At 46.2% G+C, this 18404-nt stretch overlaps 1 protein-coding gene across 2 annotated transcripts in view; it reads left to right on the top strand.

Moving 5' to 3' along the window:
• tenm3 (teneurin transmembrane protein 3) overlaps positions 1–18404 on the top strand; it is a gene marked incomplete at its 5' end in the record, with an annotated part of 291642 nt that overhangs the window by 241960 nt on the left and 31278 nt on the right. The window contains 14 exons of one of the 2 annotated variants that reach the window (XM_080464333.1): positions 1284–1355; positions 2415–2592; positions 2981–3001; positions 12267–12391; positions 12467–12574; positions 13061–13215; positions 13676–13777; positions 13970–14143; positions 14235–14294; positions 14369–14531; positions 15414–15552; positions 15737–15842; positions 16999–17141; positions 17378–17556. In XM_080464333.1, the coding sequence (XP_080320459.1) occupies positions 1284–1355; positions 2415–2592; positions 2981–3001; positions 12267–12391; positions 12467–12574; positions 13061–13215; positions 13676–13777; positions 13970–14143; positions 14235–14294; positions 14369–14531; positions 15414–15552; positions 15737–15842; positions 16999–17141; positions 17378–17556 (1725 nt within the window). The remainder of the gene's footprint in view (positions 1–1283; positions 1356–2414; positions 2593–2980; positions 3002–12266; positions 12392–12466; positions 12575–13060; positions 13216–13675; positions 13778–13969; positions 14144–14234; positions 14295–14368; positions 14532–15413; positions 15553–15736; positions 15843–16998; positions 17142–17377; positions 17557–18404) is intronic. The other variant, XM_080464332.1, reaches the window with a different exon arrangement.

Genomic DNA, 18404 nt, shown 5'->3' with positions numbered 1-18404 from the left:
CTCTCTCTCTCTCTCTCTCTCTCTCTCTCTCTCATTCTTTCCTTTATTTTTTATTTTTATTTTGGGGGCGGGTTATTAAAAGTCTACCAATATGGCCTCGGGCCCCAGGGTGTCGCTGCAGGTCCCCCCACAACGAAACCGGCCACACCCAGTGGACAAACCACACACACACACACACACACACACACACACACACACACACACACACACACACACACACACACACACTTCCACTCCTCACTAAAGGAGCTTCTGAAGTTGCTTGTTCTCTGTCATCATTTGCTCAAACTTTAAAAATCATGTTCCTCTTTTGTTGTTGCTTCTTTGTTAATTCATGTTCCTGCTTCATGTTACTGTCTAGATAGAGCTGCTCAGGCTGGTTAATCTAGAAAATCATCTTACTGTCTAGATAGAGCTGCTCAGGCTGGTTAATCTAGAAAATCATCTTACTGTCTAGATAGAGCAGCTCAGGCTGGTTAATCTAGAATCAAGAGCTTTGTGCTTCTTAAACATCTTGAACATCCCTTTTTAATTGAAAACCTAAAAATTATGGGCTTTGGAAATAAATTGTGTGACATTATTAAGATGTTTTATTCAGATATTTACGGCGCTGTATCACTCAACCCTGGAATATCATCTCGCTTCAAAATTTCTCTTGGTATCCGTCAAGGATGTCCCATATCCCCTAAACTGTTTATTTTAAGAACACAATTATTTACATTGGTTATTAAAAGTGATGTGCTGTTAAAAGGAATTACAATATTTGACTGAACGCTGCTAGCTTCAGAGCTAAACGCTGTTAGCTTCAGAGCTAAACGCTGTTAGCTTCAGGTCTGAACGCTGTTAGCTTCAGAGCTAAATGCTGTTAGCTTTAGAGCTAAATGCTGTTAGCTTCAGAGCTAAATGCTGTTAGCTTTAGAGCTAAACGCTGTTAGCTTCAGAGCTAAATGCTGTTAGCTTTAGAGCTAAACGCTGTTAGCTTCAGAGCTAAATGCTGTTAGCTTTAGAGCTAAATGCTGTTAGCTTTAGAGCTAAACTCTGTTAGCTTCAGGTCTACAACAGACACTCCACTGCCAGTTTTCTGGACCTGGTTCTGGTTCTGGTTCTGGGTTCTACTGAACCAGATACCGACTGTTAGAGACGTCTAGCAGCTCAGGTGTTCTGCAGAGCGTCCGTCAGGTGATAACAGGTGATATCAGCTCAGGTAGCAGACCCACTGCAGATCCCGTCAGCCGTCACAGCAGATTGTAGATTAACTGTCTCTGGTCTTGTGTTTCCACCAGGAATCCTCTATAAAGGCAACGGAGAGAACATTTTCATTTCCCAGCAGCCTCCAGTCATCAGCAGCATCATGGGTAAGTACAGACAGTACAGACAGTACAGACAGTACAGACAGTACAGACAGTACAGACGATGAAGCTCCGCTCCTCTGGTGTTGGTGAAGTGATGGTGGGACCGATGGCTGCTCTGTCTTTCTGCTCTTTCTACTTTGGTTGTTGTTTATCTGACATTTGAGCTGCAGAGCTGCTCTTCTTTCATACGTGCTGCTGTTCTTTGGTTTAGTGAACAAACATCACTTCTCTTCAGTCTTGTTCAGTTTGTTGTTCAGCTGCTGTGGTTTCCTGTCATCCCCTCCCCGAGGCTCCAGATCTATCTGGTAGCGACTCTATAACTCCTGTCAGTCTGATTTTCATGCAAGCCTCCGTCTTTCCTTCTAAGTCGCTGTGCTGTGTGTGTGTGTGTGTGTGTGTGTGTGTGTGTGTGTGTGTGTGTGTGTGTGTGTGTGTGTGTGTGTGTGTGTGTGTGTGTGTGTGTGTGTGTGTGTGTGTGTGTGTGTGTGTGTGTGTGTGTGTGTGTGTGTGTGTGTGTGTGTGTGTGTGTGTGTGTGTGTGTGTGGGGTGACCTCCCAGTTTGATTACATCTTCCGGTCTTATGAACTGAGGAGTTGACTTTTCCATTTTCCATCCATGTAGTTCTTGTCCAATGTCCATGTTCACAGGTTAGTTTTCATTTCAGTCTTTAATTTCAGATGCATCCTGTCGTTTCTCTTTACATGGAGCAGTACCATCAGTACTTTCCTGTGGTGTCGGCTGAGTACTGGACAGTTTTCTTGAGTTTTTCCAGTGGAGCTTCTGGTTTCATGTTAGTTGTGTAGTGAAGGGTCCTCTATAGGATGGAGCAGCTGACTCTGGATTGACCCCGTATCAACATGTGTATTTTGATGTTTCTGGTTTCAGGAGACTTTAATCTTCTTCTGTCGGATCTGACTTTACTTTAGATTTGAGCTTTTCTTTTATTGACAGTCATAGTTGCCGGTGGTTTTCCTGTTGCATGACGCCCACACCGCCGTCTCTCTCGCTCCTCCTTGAGAGCAGAAAGTGTTAATAATCATGGCCGCCCATGTGTCGTGGCAGGAAACGGCCGGCGCCGCAGCATCTCCTGCCCCAGCTGTAACGGGCAGGCGGAGGGCAACAAGCTGCTGGCGCCGCTGGCTCTGGCTTGTGGCGCCGACGGCAGCGTCTTCGTGGGAGACTTCAACTACATCAGGAGGATCTTCCCCTCTGGGAATGTGACCAGCGTCATGGAGCTGAGGTACGGGGGGGGCGGGGCGGGGGGCGGGGCTTACTGCAGCCAGGTTTGTACTGTGGACCTTAAGGAGCCTCTGGCCCGTTTCCTCCCAGCACCAAGCTGGAGGACAAAGGCAGGATAGATTTCGGGCCAGACTGTCACACATAAAGAATCATTATGTGTGACATTAATTCCTAAATAAATAATAATTTGAAGATGTCTTCCATGAACGAGCAGCGGAGCTCTGAAGGAAATCTCACTTTTTCTCATCACTTCTCCGGCCGTCTGAAATCTTTTCCTCCTGATTCTTCTGACTCGGACTTTCTCCGCTCTGTGTTCTGTTGTAATGTTTTTCCTCCACTGATCGACCCACTAACTCTTCTTTCTTCTGTTTTCTGCCTCTGTATTAAAGAAACAAAGATTTCAGACATAGGTAAGAGCGACTAATCCTCCTCTTCTCCTCCTCTGCCATCACATGCCGCTCTGTCGTTATTGTTTCTCTCATTAAACTGATTGAAGTACAACAAAAGACCTTGAAGGAAAAAGGCATAAAGAGCAGCTCTTCATCCTCTCAAAGTCATCCTCACATGCCGGATGGTTGTTCTGTTCCGTCTCATCAATTCATCACATTCCCAGAAGAACAGAATGAAATAGTTCAAACTCTCATATCAGTTCTGCTGGTAAAGGTTGATGGTTCACATCCTTCATTCGTCTTTCACTGTTTCCTCTCAGAATGAGAAATAGAGCAACATGTGTACAAGTCCTCCTGATGCTTTATATGGCAGCATGTTGAGGATTGTACAAACCTTTACTGACACATTCTGCAGTCACAAAAAAGGGGGACACAACATACGTGATGATGGAAATCTTGTTGACAAAGTTATTTATTTTCATCCAATTAAACAATTATATCCCAAAAGTGCAGCAAAAAACCCAAACAAACAAGGATCAACAGGGTAAATTGGCTTCCAGTGAACTAAAACCAACGGGTGAAAAGAAGTAGAGCAAAAAGGCAAAGATGAAACTACACTCAAACAAAAAAGCTCAAAAAGATGACAATTATCAACCAACAATGAGCAATCAGTCATAAAGAAGTCATCAGGAGCAGCCAGGAAATAAAGAAAGTGCTCCTTCCTTTCCACCGACGTCTCTCAGCAGAAATATTGCAGTAGACACGTTGTCATGAATGCACTTTAAATATTTCTGATTCAAAAACATGTTTGCATCACTTTGGGTCCAGGATTGATTTGTTAGTGTTTGAATTGTTGGAGGGATTAAGAGCAGTACGTTTCTGTGAAACAGACCAAAGAATGAAAGTCATTAGTAAACGGGGATGAAGCTGTCAGAAGTGAAAGACTAAGTCACAGTATTACTTCACATCTTCATCGACCAACCGACACAACAGACCGACCCTCAAAGCTTCCAGCTTCCTGCCACAAAACACATTTCAAACATTGAAGCATAAATCCTTTTCCTAACAAAACAGAGATTCTGGAAGACGGGAAGCAGAAATGCTGCGCTGATAACTTCCTTTAGGCTTTAACGTCTCAGTCCTGTACCACATTCCTTCTTTCTCTCTTATTTCATTCAGTACTCTCTCTCGTGTCTTTGATGACAGAAAGGTTTTGCTGCAGCAGCTCTGAGACTCATGAAGAGACGTCCAGTCTGACTTCCTGTCTGCCATTAGAAGAACTCCCACTTCTGCTTTCACCTGCTTCTGAATCTCAGACTGCAAAGTGCTTTGAGCCCAGTGCTTCAACGTGACATAAGGAGTCCCTCAGGGCTCCTGCCTGGGTCCTCCTCAGTACACTGACACCAGGTCACGTCCTTCTAAACAGCTAATTATATTTCTAGAACACAGTTTTCCTCCAGTCAGACTGAAGTGTGGATACATATATATGTCTACGTCTCTCTCTCTCTCTCTCTATCTCTCTATCTCTCTCTCTCTCTATATATATATATTTTTTTCTTTTTTTTTGTTTAATATATTTTATATATATATATATATATATATTCGTGCTGTCAATCGATTAAAATACATAATTGCACAATTTTCTGTAATTAATTGCGATTAATCGCGATGTTTTTCTACTGAAGACTGAAGCTTGTACTGGATATTTATTCATAGAAAACCACAGAATTAATGTCGACTCAGCCCGCAGACTATATTTAAATTCAAAGACTATTTCTATAACCTCCTTTTAGCTTTGCATGAAACTGTTTCTCTCTAAGATCAACAAAATAATAAAGACATAAATAAATTCATTAATAAACATCTAACATCATTCTGGGGTATGTTAGAGTGCAGCTCCACCACTTTGAGAATTTAATATTTCTAGAAACAAAGTTTTAACTTATTACATGAACTAAGTGGCAATAATATACTGGAATACACACACACACACACACACACACACACACACACACACAGTATAGAGGAGAGCCAGGGACAGCTTTAACAGTTTGGAGTCTCCTGGTCAGCCAACATGGCAACCTGCTGTTTAGCTGCAGAATTACTTCTGTGGTCGTTAAATTCAGCTTTTCAAATTAAAGCTAATGACTTTCACTTTCTCATCAGCGTCAGAGAACTTTTTAAAGTGGATCTTTCTGCCTTAATATTATTCCACTGGGTACTATGCTGCTCTGGAGTCATGGTGCTGCGCCCAGAGACGCTGCTCATGAGGCGGCTCCGGTCAGGGAGTAAAAAGTTTAATAAAAAAAAAACGGAAGTGAACAAAACTGCGTTTATTACGTAAAAAAAAATTACGAGTTAAACGTTTCTAATCAATTAATTAAATTAACACGTTATTTTTGATATACAGTATATATATATTTTTACTGATTGTCCCGTGACGGCATCAAGATTTACAAAAACCTTTAATGACCAATCAGATTAGAATCTGGACTGAGTCACGGCACGATGGAGGAAACCTTGTTCTGATTGTAGATCTGAGTAGAGATCTACTGAGCATGTGCACAACCAGGACCAGAATCAGGACCAGAATCAGGTCCAGGACCAGAATCAGGACCAGGACCAGGACCAGAATCAGGTCCAGGACCAGAATCAGGACCAGGATCAGGATCTGGATCAGGACCAGGACCAGAATCAGGACCAGAATCAGGTCCAGGACCAGAATCAGGACCAGGACCAGAATCAGGACCAGGATCTGGACCAGGACCAGAATCAGGACCAGGACCAGAATCAGGTCCAGGACCAGAATCAGGACCAGGATCAGGATCTGGATCAGGACCAGGACCAGAATCAGGACCAGAATCAGGTCCAGGACCAGAATCAGGACCAGGACCAGAATCAGGACCAGGATCTGGACCAGGACCAGGACCAGAATCAGGTCCAGGACCAGAATCAGGACCAGAATCAGGACCAGGATCAGGATCTGGACCAGGACCAGGACCAGGACTAAGAGCAGTGTTTCAGTGTCTACAAGGAGACGTCGCCAAAGCGTTTTCAGAAAGTTCCACCTCGGGACGTTCCATGTCCCGTGGCTCTGAATGGGGCTTCATAGTTCCCCAGGCAGTGGATCAGTTCTCTGACTTTGGGTTCATCCTCGGATGACTTGGATCCAGAAAAGCCAGCAGACCACAGAGAGCTGCTCCAGTCCCAAAGAAAAACCTCCATGAGTGCCGGGTTTCTGTGACAGAACAAGAAAAAAGTCTCCAAAGAGAAAAGGATGCCGAATTCAAAGATAGAAAGCAAACGGAGAGAAGGAACTGCTGGGTGAAGAAGAGACCAGCGGAGACAGATGGGACTTGTTGTCCTGGAAATACAGGCTGTGCTTTAAATGAAGAAAGTCCTCTTCTACTGTCCAGTAGATCCCAGTATTGATCTCTGGTTTCATTCAATTTGTTTTCTGACTTTGGGGACTAAACCGACGCCAAGTGTTCCTCTGAAGCAATCTTCCCAAAACGCAGCGAGTTTCTCTCAAAGTCCATCATTAGAACTGTGACTGGTGTTTGACGCTGGAGGCCTTGAATCCTGGATCCTGGATCCTGGATCCTGGATCCTGGATCCTGGTTGAGGCGGTCTGGGGTCACTGGAGCCTCCAGCTGGTGCTGCTGGTTCCCATGAACCCGGTTCTGACGAGCTCCAACTTCTCCTCCAGCTTCTCCTCTGTCTTATCGTCAACCTCTCCCTGGCTTACCTCCTGCTGTCCTTCTTCCTCTTCTCCGTCCAGTCACGTCTTCATCAGTCCTCATGTCGCGCTCGTCTTCAGGCTGGACGGACACAATCAGCCTCCCCTGAATGGACTGTCTGCACGCCGGAAAGCTGAGCTTCATGAGACATTTTAAAGAGAAACATGATAAAACTGTTTTTCCTCACAAGACCTTGGGTTCTCCCCAATAGTCATTCCTATCTCCTTTCCGATCCACTTCTCCTTCACCGTGTGGATGATGTCACGGGATTAAGGAAAGGTGTTAGGAGGCTTCGTTAAGGAGTTAAGGAAAGGTGTTAGGAGACTTCCTAAATGAGTTACGGAAAGGTGTTAAGAGGCTTCCTAAAGGAGTTAGTGAAAGGTGTTAGGAGGCTTCCTAAAGGAGTTAGTGAAAGGTGTTAGGAGGCTTCCTAAAGGAGTTAAAGAAAGGTGTTAGGAGGCTTCCTAAAGGAGTTAAGGAAAGGTGTTAGGAGGCTTCGTTAAGGAGTTAAGGAAAGGTGTTAGGAGACTTCCTAAAGGAGTTAGTGAAAGGTGTTAGGAGGCTTCCTAAAGGAGTTAGTGAAAGGTGTTAGGAGGCTTCCTAAAGGAGTTAAGGAAAGGTGTTAGGAGGCTTCCTAAAGGAGTTAAGGAAAGGTGTTAGGAGGCTTCCTAAAGGAGTTAAAGAAAGGTGTTAGGAGGCTTCCTAAAGGAGTTAAAGAAAGGTGTTAGGAGGCTTCCTAAAGGAGTTAAGGAAAGGTGTTAGGAGGCTTCCTAAAGGAGTTAAGGAAAGGTGTTAGGAGGCTTCCTAAAGGAGTTAAAGAAAGGTGTTAGGAGGCTTCCTAAAGGAGTTAGTGAAAGGTGTTAGGAGGCTTCCTAAAGGAGTTAAAGAAAGGTGTTAGGAGGCTTCCTAAAGGAGTTAGTGAAAGGTGTTAGGAGGCTTCCTAAAGGAGTTAAGGAAAGGAGTTAGGAGGCTTCCTAAAGGAGTTAAGGAAAGGTGTTAGGAGGCTTCGTTAAGGAGTTAGTGAAAGGTGTTAGGAGGCTTCGTTAAGGAGTTAGTGAAAGGTGTTAGGAGGCTTCGTTAAGGAGTTAAGGAAAGGTGTTAGGAGGCTTCCTAAAGGAGTTAGTGAAAGGTGTTAGGAGGCTTCCTAAAGGAGTTAAAGAAAGGTGTTAGGAGGCTTCCTAAAGGAGTTAGTAAAGGTGTTAGGAGGCTTCCTAAAGGAGTTAAAGAAAGGTGTTAGGAGGCTTCCTAAAGGAGTTAAGGAAAGGTGTTAGGAGGCTTCCTAAAGGAGTTAGTGAAAGGTGTTAGGAGGCTTCCTAAAGGAGTTAGTGAAAGGTGTTAGGAGACTTCCTAAAGGAGTTAGTGAAAGGTGTTAGGAGGCTTCCTAAAGGAGTTAAGGAAAGGAGTTAGGAGGCTTCCTAAAGGAGTTAAGGAAAGGTGTTAGGAGGCTTCCTAAAGGAGTTAGTGAAAGGTGTTAGGAGGCTTCCTAAAGGAGTTAGTAAAGGTGTTAGGAGGCTTCCTAAAGGAGTTAGTAAAGGTGTTAGGAGGCTTCCTAAAGGAGTTAAGGAAAGGTGTTAGGAGGCTTCCTAAAGGAGTTAGTAAAGGTGTTAGGAGGCTTCGTTAAGGAGTTAGTGAAAGGTGTTAGGAGGCTTCGTTAAGGAGTTAGTGAAAGGTGTTAGGAGGCTTCCTAAAGGAGTTAGTGAAAGGTGTTAGGAGGCTTCGTTAAGGAGTTAGTGAAAGGTGTTAGGAGGCTTCGTTAAGGAGTTAGTGAAAGGTGTTAGGAGGCTTCGTTAAGGAGTTAGTGAAAGGTGTTAGGAGGCTTCGTTAAGGAGTTAGTGAAAGGTGAGCATGTGGTTTTGACAATCAGACCAGCTGAAGGAGGTTCTAAAGGATTGAGCCTCCTTTCCTCAGCTTAGTGAGAATTCCAACCCTCCTTATCATGGCTGCCACTTCAACACTTCTGGGGTTAAAGAGAAGTGGATAGGAAAGGAGATAGGAGGAACTATTAGGAGATAGGAGGGGCTATTAGGAGATAGGAGGGGCTATTAGGAGATAGGAGGGACTATTAGGAGATATGAGGGACTATTAGGAGATAGGAGGGGCTATTAGGAGATAGAGGGGCTATTAGGAGATAGGAGGGACTATTAGGAGATAGGAGGGACTATTAGGAGATAGGAGGGACTATTAGGAGATAGGAGGGCTATTAGGAGATAGGAGGGCTATTAGGAGATAGGAGGGACTATTAGGAGATAGAGGGGCTATTAGGAGATAGGAGGGACTATTAGGAGATAGGAGGGCTATTAGGAGATAGGAGGGACTATTAGGAGATAGGAGGGACTATTAGGAGATAGGAGGGCTATTAGGAGATAGGAGGGGCTATTAGGAGATAGGAGGGACTATTAGGAGATAGGAGGGCTATTAGGAGATAGGAGGGGCTATTAGGAGATAGGAGGGGCTATTAGGAGATAGGAGGGGCTATTAGGAGATAGGAGGGACTATTAGGAGATAGGAGGGGCTATTAGGAGATAGGAGGGGCTATTAGGAGATAGGAGGGGCTATTAGGAGATAGGAGGGGCTATTAGGAGATAGGAGGGACTATTAGGAGATAGGAGGGGCTATTAGGAGATAGGAGGGGCTATTAGGACACACCGCTTGTTGACCAACTTGAAACTGTTTCCACTGATTCATCACAGCCCAGCTGTTTATACGATGCCATATAAGCAGTTAACATAATAAAACAATAAATTTACCAACAATGACTACATGGCCAATCAACTACTCTGTAATACCACTTTGTACCACAAGATGGTGTATTGAGTCATTTTAATGTGCAATTTAATATTGTCCCACAGAGAGCTGCAACGAGAGGCTTCCAGTCAATGGAACATTAAAGATGGCCAATTAAAGATGTGTTAAATTGCAGATAGAGTTCACTTTGCTTTGCTTGCATTTCATTGATCTACAAAGAAGAACATTTTACCAAAGCTTGATTAGATCAGTCATTTCCTGGACTTTCCTGTAAAACAAAGTGTGGAGCAGACGACATTCTGCAGCCACTCCCACTAACATCCAGAGGATATTCCTCCTGTTGGTGGCTCTGACCCTCTATGCTGAGGTCTTACAAGACCTGGCAACTTGCTAAAAATCACCTTGTGTGGGTTTAATTATTACTCAGTGCTGTCACCATCGAATCATTTGAATCTCGTTGTGATTCCTGTGATTGAATCTTTTCGGTGCCTCGCGAACGAAATGGTGCTCACAAACACAGAGTGTCTATTTTTAGCTGTTTTAATTAACAGCCTGTGATCATCTGCTGATTATCAGCCGCCGCAGAGACTTTAGGCTGGAGGCAAGAACAAACCGGCACAACACAGCCACCCCGTGTGTGTGTGTGTGTGTGTGTGTGTGTGTGTGTGTGTGTGTGTGTGTGTGTGTGTGTGTGTGTGTGTGTGTGTGTGTGCGTGTGCGTGTGCGTGTGCGTGTGCATGTGCGAGATGGATTTCACATGACAGCATGGCATGTGTCATCTCCAGAGTGTCTCACACACAGACACACACACACACACACACACACACACACACACACACACACACACACACACACACACACACACACACACAGGATCATCCAGTGTTATCCTCCAGCCTCGGTGTGTTTCAGACTCACTTTCCAGTTCTTCATTATCATGAGTTCTGTTTCCTCCACTCATCCTGTCTTCACTGCAGACTGTTTAATGTGTTGCAGTGCTTCTTCACCTTTCTCTCTATTCTGGAGACTTCTGGGGTGGGGTTGCCAGATCTGACATTTTTCAGCATTCAAAATTACAACATGATCATTCTAATAAACGCATGTCTCACATTCATTAAAAAGACTTGGATTCATTAAAAACAACTAAAGTAATCCAGTACCGACATGAAATATAAAGTGTGAGCAAATATACACACAACTCCAGTTTACTGTAGATAAACAGAGACAGATTCATCAGATCAGATTCATCAGTTACCACATCAAACATTGACGCCTGCATTTATTTACAATTATATAAAACAAATACTTATTTGTGTTTTTGCTTTCAAGCTGATGCTAAATGATGTTAAGATTGTTAATTGGTCCATAGAACCTAGTGTGGGGCCAGCGTTAGTGGTAGGGTCATGAGTTGTGGTTAGGGTTAGACATTGATGCCACAAAATATGTTTTAATTATTTTCACTGTAAGACCGAGGAGAACCGGATCTCCGACAAACAGTTGGTGAACAGTTTTCTCCAGCTGGATTTTACTCTTACTTGTGGAATACAAGAAAGATATTCATTGTTCTTGTCGAGGCGTAGAGTTAGGGTTCTGAATTAGAGTGAGAGTTAGAGGGGAGGATCAATAAATCACACGTAGGCCACGTTCTATAAGAAACTAGTGATGGGAGAAGGTTCCTATTGATCATGCACTCACGCCATTCGGGGGCAGTTTGTTGCAAATTTGAGACAACAGACGTCAAGGGGTTACGTCCCGCCGTGTGAAGACGAGGAAAAGGGTTTTCTGCTGTGGTGAAGCTGCAGAGCTGCAGAGCAGTTCAGTCCTGGAGCTGGAAACGGCCCGTTGGATCATTTGGTGCCGGACCACAAAGACAGAATAAAATGTTTTATTTTCAAAATGTACATTGAAATTTCTGTTCGTCTGCATTTAGATTTATTTTGAAAAATGATTCACGTCCATCAGCTTTTCTTTCTGGTGCTTCGCTGTCAGTTTGTTTTTTGTCACTCACCATTAAGGCCTTTTCCTAAACCGTTCTGCCAGTCTGTAGAAAGACTGTGGCTTACAGCAGGTCTGTAGAAAGACTGTGGCTTACAGCAGGTCTGTAGAAAGACTGTGGCTTGTAGCAGGTCTGTAGAAAGACTGTGGCTTACAGCAGGTCTGTAGAAAGACTGTGGCTTACAGCAGGTCTGTAGAAAGACTGTGGCTTGTAGCAGGTCTGTAGAAAGACTGTGGCTTGTAGCAGGTCCCTCGAGTCAAGCTTTTCCAGATTCACTGTTTGAAAACTGTCTACAACCTGTTAGAGTAACTTCACTTCATTCAGGGTTTTAGAAAACATCCCTCCCTCTTCTCCGTTCCCGGGTGGTGGTGGTGTCAGTCTGAGCACCGTCACCCAGATCACATTGACCCATTAAGAACCTTGCAGGTTTGGAGCCCACAGGAAGGTGGAGAGCCCACAGGAAGGTGGCGCCCGGCGTGGGACATGAACCCTCTACCTTGAGACTGAGTCTCATGCTCTACCAGCTGAGCTGGCCAGGGGTTTTAGAAAACATTTAGAAGAGAATGAGTTTCTGGTCCTTCAGTTCAATGATCCTGCTTTAGTGGATCAGGAGAGGAACTGAGGCAGACGCCTCTGACCTCACCTCTGTGAAACACACCGGACTGAAATCACTGAAACCAGCGACACAAATCACAGCTGCTTTCAAAATCTTTGATTCAAACTTTCATTTATTGTCCCCGTTACATTTAAAGAGTCCACAGTTTGTCTTGGATGAACTCCACTGACTTCCTGCCTCCCTCTGCAGCAACAACCCTGCTCACCGCTACTACTTAGCTACCGACCCGGTCACCGGCCAGCTGTTCGTGTCTGACACCAACTCACGACGGATCTATCGACCCAAGATGCTGAGCGGCGCCCGAGACCTCACCAGTGAGCGCCGCCGCTCCAATCCACAGCCACCCAACGAGGTCCCAGGGCCGAGCCAGTAACTGTGTGTGTGTTCAGGTAATGGAGAAGTCGTGGCTGGAACAGGTGAGCAGTGTCCTCCCTTCGATGAAGCTCGATGTGGCGACGGAAGGAAAGCTGTCGAGGCACAACTCCTGGGACCCAAAGGTACACACACACACACACACACACACACACACACACACACACACACACACACACACACACACACACACACACACACACACACACACACACACACACACACACACACACAGGTTGACCTGCACTCTGGTTCTGGTCAGACTCAGTATCGTGATCTGGTCTTTTTGCGAAAACAACTTTTGTATAAACAGCAGAGGTGGAAGGTTTGTTATGTGTCACCTCTTTGACCCTGACTGAACCGACCCGACATCAGGCTGACCTGTTTGTGGCGCCTCGGCTGAGATGACGCCTCAGACCTCTGATAACTGAGCTGGAAATGTTTAAAATCACTTCAGGGACCTGAGATCAGCTTCTATGATTCACCTGCTTCAGCGACATCGTGATGCCTCCACAGGAGAGTCACACTCCAGTGTGTGTGTGTGTGTGTGTGTGTGTGTGTGTGTGTGTGTGTGTGTGTGTGTGTGTGTGTGTGTGTTCCTGCTCCCCCAGGGATCGCGGTGGATAAAAACGGGCTCATCTACTTTGTGGACGGGACGATGATCAGGAAGGTGGATCGTAACGGGATCATCTCCACGGTTCTGGGCAGCAACGACCTGACCTCTGCACGACCTCTGACCTGCGACACCAGCATGCACATCAGACAGGTAACATGCCTGGGCTGCTGTGGCGGCGAGAACGACCTGCCATGAAAAGGATGAAATAATGAAACATGTCCGGTGATAATAGACGATCTGTGGATGTAGGAAGCGTTTCATCCAGCTGATCGGTGACTCTCCTCACACCATATAAGGCTGCGCAGTAACACAAATATTAGTCCTTTTTCTTTAGCATCAATATGTGGTATCAACATGTGCAACACAGAGAAAACTAATCTGTGTTTTTAAAAAACTGCAGAGAAGGAGCTGCTGGTTGTGGTTTATGACCTGAGGTTTTAATGAGAGTAGCAGTCATTCACACCAAACCAGCCGTCCTCTGGGTGGAGGAGCAGCTGGAGCAGAGTGAGAGGGTGGATCAGACCACCTGCAGAGAAACACGGCCACTGAGGAGTTCATGTCTTCATGCAGATTTGGACAAAAAGTGAGACTCTTTCATCCGTTCATCCAGGTGCGGTTGGAGTGGCCCACTGACCTGGCCGTCAACCCCATGGATAACTCCATCTACGTCCTGGACAACAACGTGGTGCTGCAGATCACCGAGAACCGGCAGGTGAGTTCTGACCCTGCAGACCACCTGCTGCTAGGTTCTGCTTCTGTTCTGAGCCTGTGTGTGTGTGTGTGTGTGTGTGTGTGTGTGTGTGTGTGTGTGTGTGTGTGTGTGTGTGTGTGTGTGTGTGTGTGTGTGTGTGTGTGTGTGTGTGTGTGTGTGTGTGTGTGTGTGTGTGTGTGTGTGTGTGTGCAGGTGCGGATCGTGGCCGGCCGTCCCATGCACTGCCAGGTACCTGGGATTGAGTACACCTTGGGGAAGCGGGCGGTGCAGACCATGCTGGAGGGCGCCACCGCCATCGCCCTGTCCTACAGCGGCGTCCTCTACATCGCAGAGACGGACGAGAAGAAGATCCACCGAATACGACAGGTGATCCACACTGACCGACCCGGACAATTCTTCCGGTCTGGTTAAATTCCCGGTCTGTTCACCGTGTCCTCCTGCTGTCTGATCAAACCAGGTGTCGACCGACGGAGAAATCACCCACCTGGCCGGAGCGATATCGGACTGCGACTGCAAGGTACGAGCAGATGCGGCTCGCCGTTCGGCTCCGGCACGCCGCCGCCATTTTCACCGATCCTCTGGTCTCTGCAGAACGATGCCAACTGCGACTGCTACCAGACCGGAGACGGCTATGCTAAAGACGCACGCCTCAACTGTCCCTCGTCCCTGGTGGTGTCTCCGGACGGCACGCTGTACCTGGCCGACCTGGGGAACATCCGCATCCGAGCCATCAGGCGCAACCAGCCGCCCACAGGTGAGGTTACACCGCCACACAACTGCACAACTATACAACCAGCCTCCTACAGGTGAGGTTACACCACCACAAAACCACACAACTACACAACCAGCCGCCCACAGGTGAGGTTACACCACCACAAAACCACACAACTACACAACCAGCCGCCCACAGGTGAGGTTACACCACCACACAACCACACAACCAGCCTCCTACAGGTGAGGTTACACCGCCACACAACTGCACAACTATACAACCAGCCTCCTACAGGTGAGGTTACACCACCACAAAACCACACAACTATACAACCAGCCTCCTACAGGTGAGGTTACACCACCACAAAACCACACAACTATACAACCAGCCTCCTACAGGTGAGGTTACACCACCACAAAACCACACAACTACACAACCAGCCGCCCACAGGTGAGGTTACACCACCACACAACCACACAACCAGCCTCCTACAGGTGAGGTTACACCGCCACACAACTGCACAACTGCACAACCAGCCTCCTACAGGTGAGGTTACACCGCCACACAACCACACAACTACACAACCAGCCGCCCACAGGTGAGGTTACACCACCACACAACCACACAACTACACATTCAATGGACGGGACATGTTTGATGTTGCTGTCAGGAGAAATTGTTAACAAACTCCTGTTTCTGGCAGTGAACAGGAGTTTAGTACGTTCAGCTGGAAGTAATGGAACCATGGAGCTACCAGAACAAACCAGATATTCTTCAAGCACACGAGTCAACAGGAATGTGTGTGTGTGTGTGTGTGTGTGTGTGTGTGTGTGTGTGTGTGTGTGTGTGTGTGTGTGTGTGTGTGTGTGTGTGTGTGTGTGTGTGTGTGTGTGTGTGTGTGTGTGTGTGTGTGTGTGTCCTCAGGCTCTCTGGCCTCGGGTCCCAGCTCGTATGAAGTGGCGTCTCCGGCTTCACAGGAGCTCTACGTGTTCGACGCCAATGGAACGCACCAGTTCACCATGTCTCTGGTCACCGGCGACTACAAGTACAACTTCAGCTACAGGTGTGTGTGTGTGCGTGCGTGCGTGCGTGCGTGCGTGCGTGCGTGCGTGCATGCGTGCGTGCGTGCATGCGTGTGTGCGTGCGTGTGTGTGTGTGTATAGATCCGCAGTACCTTACAGAAGCATCTATATTGCAGTCAGACATAATTCATTCTTGGCCCTGCTGCCTTGGTGTGTCTCCCTCAGCAACGAGGAGGACGTGACGGCGGTGACGGACAGCAGTGGGAACACCCTGCGGATCCGCAGAGACACCAACAGGATGCCGGTCCGTGTGGTCGCTCCCGATAATCAGGTCAGACCAGCTGCTACCCAGTTTGGGTTTATCAACCAGAACCCTCACGGGGGAAAATTCTAATATCTAGGATCCAGTACTAACCAGTAGTAGTTGTTGACGTTCGTCTCTAATAAAAACCTTAATGAAGGAAGTTCCTCTTCAGACTCACACTAACTGGTATTTCCAGCATTTTATTTTGGCGGGACATGCCCGGTTTGTTGACGTCTCAGCGTCACAGAACCTCCTGAAGGTTCCCGAGGCTTCGTGTCACAAGATCCCGTTTGTCCTCTGGATCTCTGCACATCTGGATTCTCTGAGGAAAAAGCTTCAGTCTCACTCCATCCAGACTTTCTCCAGGATTCAAGACTCTTTCTTCTGGAGTCTGGAGCTTTTTCAAATGTTGATGTTCTGGCTGGAGCTGCTACCATCTTTGATATCCCACAATGCCTTGGGGCAGGTTTCCCAAGATGGCGTCAGTCAGGAACCATCAACAGTTTGATGGTTTGTCTGGAAACTTCTGGACTTTATTGTGAAGGATTTAGGAACCTGCAGGTTGGAATGAGAGGAGAGGTTCTGGTTTGGTTGGTCCTCTGGACAGAGTCTGTCCTTTATGGAGGACAGGATAAAGATTGGTGGTGGAGGAACTTTCATCACGGTTTGGGTTAATGACGAGTAGTTTATATGTCAAATATGAAATGTGAAAAATATTACATTAATATAGTGCAAAAAAACACTATAAAATGTAATTCACAATATGTTACAATGAAAACGAAAGTAATTCTAATATATTAAAGTATAAATAATGTGATAGAATACATAATAGATTTGAACATTGCTAAAATGGAAAATACATAATAAATCGGTGTCAATGCCTGTTGACCTGTTTCTTTAATAAAATGACATGAAAGTATAATAATTTAGTCAGGCAACAAGGTGAAAAGAAAATCCAGGTTTTTTCCATTAAAAGAACTTTATTTCTGTAATTATCATAACAATGAAAACTTCTAATCAGGTTATCATTATAATAACAATAATAATAATAATAACAATAATAATAACAATAATTCAAAACATCGGAGGAAGAATAACTGTGTGTGTGTGTGTGTGTGTGTGTGTGTGTGTGTGTGTGTGTGTGTGTGTGTGTGTGTGTGTGTGTGTGTGTGTGTGTGTGTAGGTCATCTGGCTGACCATCGGGACTAATGGAGGTCTGAAGACTCTCACAGCTCAGGGTCAGGAACTGGTACTGTTCAGTTACCATGGCAACAGCGGTTTACTGGCTACCAAGAGCATCCAGATTGGCTGGACCACCTTCTACGAGTAAGCAGTGTGTGTGTGTGTGTGTGTGTGTGTGTGTGTGTGTGTGTGTGTGTGTGTGTGTGTGTGTGTGTGTGTGTGTGTGTGTGTGTGTGTGTGTGTGTGTGTGTGTGTGTCTGTGTGTTATGCAGATAGATGTAGTGTTTTGTGCTTGTAATCCACCAGGCACATTACAGTAATGGAAACTAATGTCCATTTCCCCCCCGCCTCCTCCTCCTGCATCGTCCCCGTCCTTGCAGCTATGACAGCGAGGGTCGTCTGACTAATGTGACCTTCCCCACCGGCGTGGTCACCAATCTCCACGGCGACATGTCGTCAGGAGCGGTTGCTGTGGACATTGAAACGTCAGGGAGGGACGAGGACGTTTCCATAACGACCAACCTGTCATCCATAGACTCCTTCTACACTCTGGTGCAGGGTGAGTGTGTGTGTGTGTGTGTGTGTGTGTGTGTGTGTGTGTGTGTGTGTGTGTGTGTGTGTGTGTGTGTGTGTGTGTGTGTGTGTGTGTGTGTGTGTGTGTGTGTGTGTGTGTGTGTGTGTGTGTGTGTGTGTGTGTGTGTGTGTGTGTGTGTGTGTGTGTGTGTGTCGTTCCTGTTCCATTAAGAGCTCCATCGTTCTCTATTGAACTTTCTTCCGGGCTGAACGCAGCACCGGGTGTTTGTCAATGTGATGATTGTTGCTCTGGGATTCCGAAGGAAACGAGCGACTGTAAGAAAAAGCTTTGTGTGCTTCAGAAGACTGATCAACATCTTTTCAGGCCCGGCTCAGTGGTTCCAGTGCTGAGGCTGGTGAATGTCATGTTGTTCCACCTTGAGATCCAGATGCAGTCAGCTAGCTGGAGAGTGAACTCTCTGACCAGCCAATCAGAGGGCAGGAATACACTGACGTCACCCTCGGCCTTCTAGAAGGTCCTGAGTCTCAATATCTAAATCTGATTGGTTGAAGCAGCAGCGACCGACTCTTATTTTACACTGCAGACGCCTGCAGAACTGAACCTGAAGGCCTCAGGCAGAATTCTTTACCCGGCAACAGCTGATGGCTGGACTGTGATTGGTTCAAAGCTTTAATATGGAAGTTCAGTCTGGAAGCAGCAGACGGGGAGGAGCTATGAGAGGAAGCAGACAGACAGTTTGGAATTATTTAACAAGTATTGATGGACCAACTATGATCAACATCAGTCTGATTCTGATCTTTTTCTGAGGCCAGCAGAGAAGCCTTCAGGCCCTGACGCCCGCCACTGCTACGTACTATCATGCCATATTGTCA

Source organism: Lipophrys pholis, assembly GCF_963383615.2.
Source record: "Lipophrys pholis genome assembly, chromosome: 5".
Lineage (NCBI taxonomy): Eukaryota > Metazoa > Chordata > Actinopteri > Blenniiformes > Blenniidae > Lipophrys > Lipophrys pholis.
Note: the sequence above shows the minus strand (reverse complement) of the source record. Positions and strands in the feature narration are given on the sequence as shown.